At 37.9% G+C, this 2094-nt stretch overlaps 1 protein-coding gene across 12 annotated transcripts in view; it reads left to right on the top strand.

The window, feature by feature from the left end:
* The window catches only part of LOC105457976 (histone deacetylase 4), a 147851-nt gene extending 146484 nt beyond the window's left edge, over nt 1–1367 (top strand). For 7 of the 12 annotated variants that reach the window (XM_011702966.1, XM_011702968.1, XM_011702969.1 and 4 more), the window contains one exon: nt 544–1367. In XM_011702966.1, the coding sequence (XP_011701268.1) occupies nt 544–1110 (567 nt within the window). In that variant the 3' untranslated portion in view covers nt 1111–1367. The remainder of the gene's footprint in view (nt 1–543) is intronic. The other 5 variants (XM_011702973.1, XM_011702970.1, XM_011702975.1 and 2 more) reach the window with 2 other exon arrangements.
* Nucleotides 1368–2094: the final 727 nt, after the last annotated feature.

Genomic DNA, 2094 nt, shown 5'->3' with positions numbered 1-2094 from the left:
ATATATTGAATAATTTATTTGAAATACAAAATACAAAATACTTTTATGTGTTCCGCTGAAATACAAAATACAAATTGTATTTCAAATACTGTATTTCAAATACAAGTATTTGAAATATGCCCAGCCCTGATTATCCACTGAAGTCCATTAAAGTTCGACGTAGTCCAATAAAAATGTAGTCGAATTTGTACAAAAAAAAAGGTCATTAGTTTTGATTGAATTTTTTGAAAGTCCTTGTCTGGACATAAACATTCGTCCGGAAGTTTGTTGAAAAATTTCGCCGGTGTTTTTAGACTTAGAAAAGTAGCAATCATATCCATAAAAGTCTAGTGAAGTTCGATGAAGTCTTGAAGTCAAAAGTCCAGGTGTACATATATTTTCTGAGTGGTTACCCTCTTGTTATTTGATTTTTAACTTGAATGTCTTTACACCGTGAAAGTAAGCAATGCAATCGAATTTATAGTCAAGATCAGGCTGTGATTTTAAATATTTTCGGACATACTGTACGACAAAATATTATATCATTTTGATATTTTTTTTCAGGACGTTCATCATGGAAACGGTACTCAACAGATGTTTTACGATGATCCGCGAGTGCTGTATCTGTCGATACACAGACACGATGACGGTAACTTCTTCCCTGGAACTGGCGGGCCTACTGAGTGCGGCGCTGGCGAGGGACTCGGCTACAATGTGAACGTGGCGTGGTCCGGTGGCCTGAATCCGCCTATGGGCGACGCGGAATATCTCGCGGCATTTCGTACGATTGTCATGCCAATCGCCAAGGAATTTGATCCAGACATTGTGATCGTATCGGCCGGCTTCGATGCGGCTGTGGGTCATCCGGCGCCGTTGGGCGGTTACAAAGTCAGCCCGGCATGCTTCGGTAGAATGACACAACAGTTACTTAATCTGGCCGATGGCAAGATCGTTCTCGCCTTGGAAGGAGGTTACGATCTAGCGGCGATCTGCGACTCGGCACAAGAGTGTGTTCGGGCATTGCTCAGTGACGAACCCAGTCCGCTCAGGGATGAAGAACTCACGAGAATACCTTGTCAAAACGCCATCGATACGCTGCAGAAGACCATCGCCATCCAGGTAAGTCGATAATATTACGTAATATAATTGAACTTCCTTTTATATACAGGGTGTTCGAAAAAAAAAACCATTCAGCATTTATATGGTAGACAGCAGGGATCCGGACCGTGCCGGAATCGAAATCGAAAACCGTTCCGACGTTCCGTAACCCTTTTTTTAGATGAACCGAAACTAAATTTTATAAAGTTTCTAATACCAAAATCAATGAAACGTAATTGAATCAATAAAATCATTTTCGGTTTACGGTTTTTTTCGGTTCCTAATCTAGTCTTACCACATCTCGAGTCAGTTTTACTATAGTCTTGATTAACATTAACGCGGGAACGTTTGATTGACAAGATCACGACCTGACAATTGGTGTTACCGTAACTATTGTCAAGTCTTAGACCATAGTTGCTTTTTTCTTTATTTATCCTTTTTTTTATACGGTTATACAATATATATGTCTATACATACATACATAATTGGATACGATACTGCCTTGACTCATGTTTATACCCCCATTTGTAAGTTGCAAATTATTCCAAAAAATAATTTATTTAGAAATGGTATATATTAAATAGGAGAATGTCGTCAGGGTGTTGGGACACTTTTTGACTTTGCTCTATAAGTTTTGTTAGAATTAGAAATTTCTCGATGTTGAGGTCTTATTTCAAAGTTAGGATGATTGTAAGAAAGTTTAACGTTGGACGAATCTACGCGCACCATTGAAAAAAAAGTTATAGACAAATTAAAAAAAGGAAAAATGTAGTCAGGGTTGGGACTTGCTGTCAGGGTTGGGACACTGTTTAATATCGGCGAAATATATGCTAAAATAATTTTTTATGAACAAATATGAAATCTATCTTTCTTTTTTATTTAATAATACATAGTTTTGACGCGAAATCTTCCCGAAAACATTATTCTGATTTGCAATTTTGGCATATGAAATAACTCTTCGTGAGTTTGGCGCACTTTAAATGCACTTCTCTTTTGCATTCGATGCACGCAATGGAG

The sequence above is a fragment of the Wasmannia auropunctata genome, unplaced genomic scaffold (genome assembly GCF_000956235.1).
Source record: "Wasmannia auropunctata unplaced genomic scaffold, wasmannia.A_1.0 LD334844.1, whole genome shotgun sequence".
Lineage (NCBI taxonomy): Eukaryota > Metazoa > Arthropoda > Insecta > Hymenoptera > Formicidae > Wasmannia > Wasmannia auropunctata.
The sequence above is the reverse complement of the archived record's forward strand: the minus strand, read 5'-3'. Positions and strand labels throughout refer to the sequence as shown.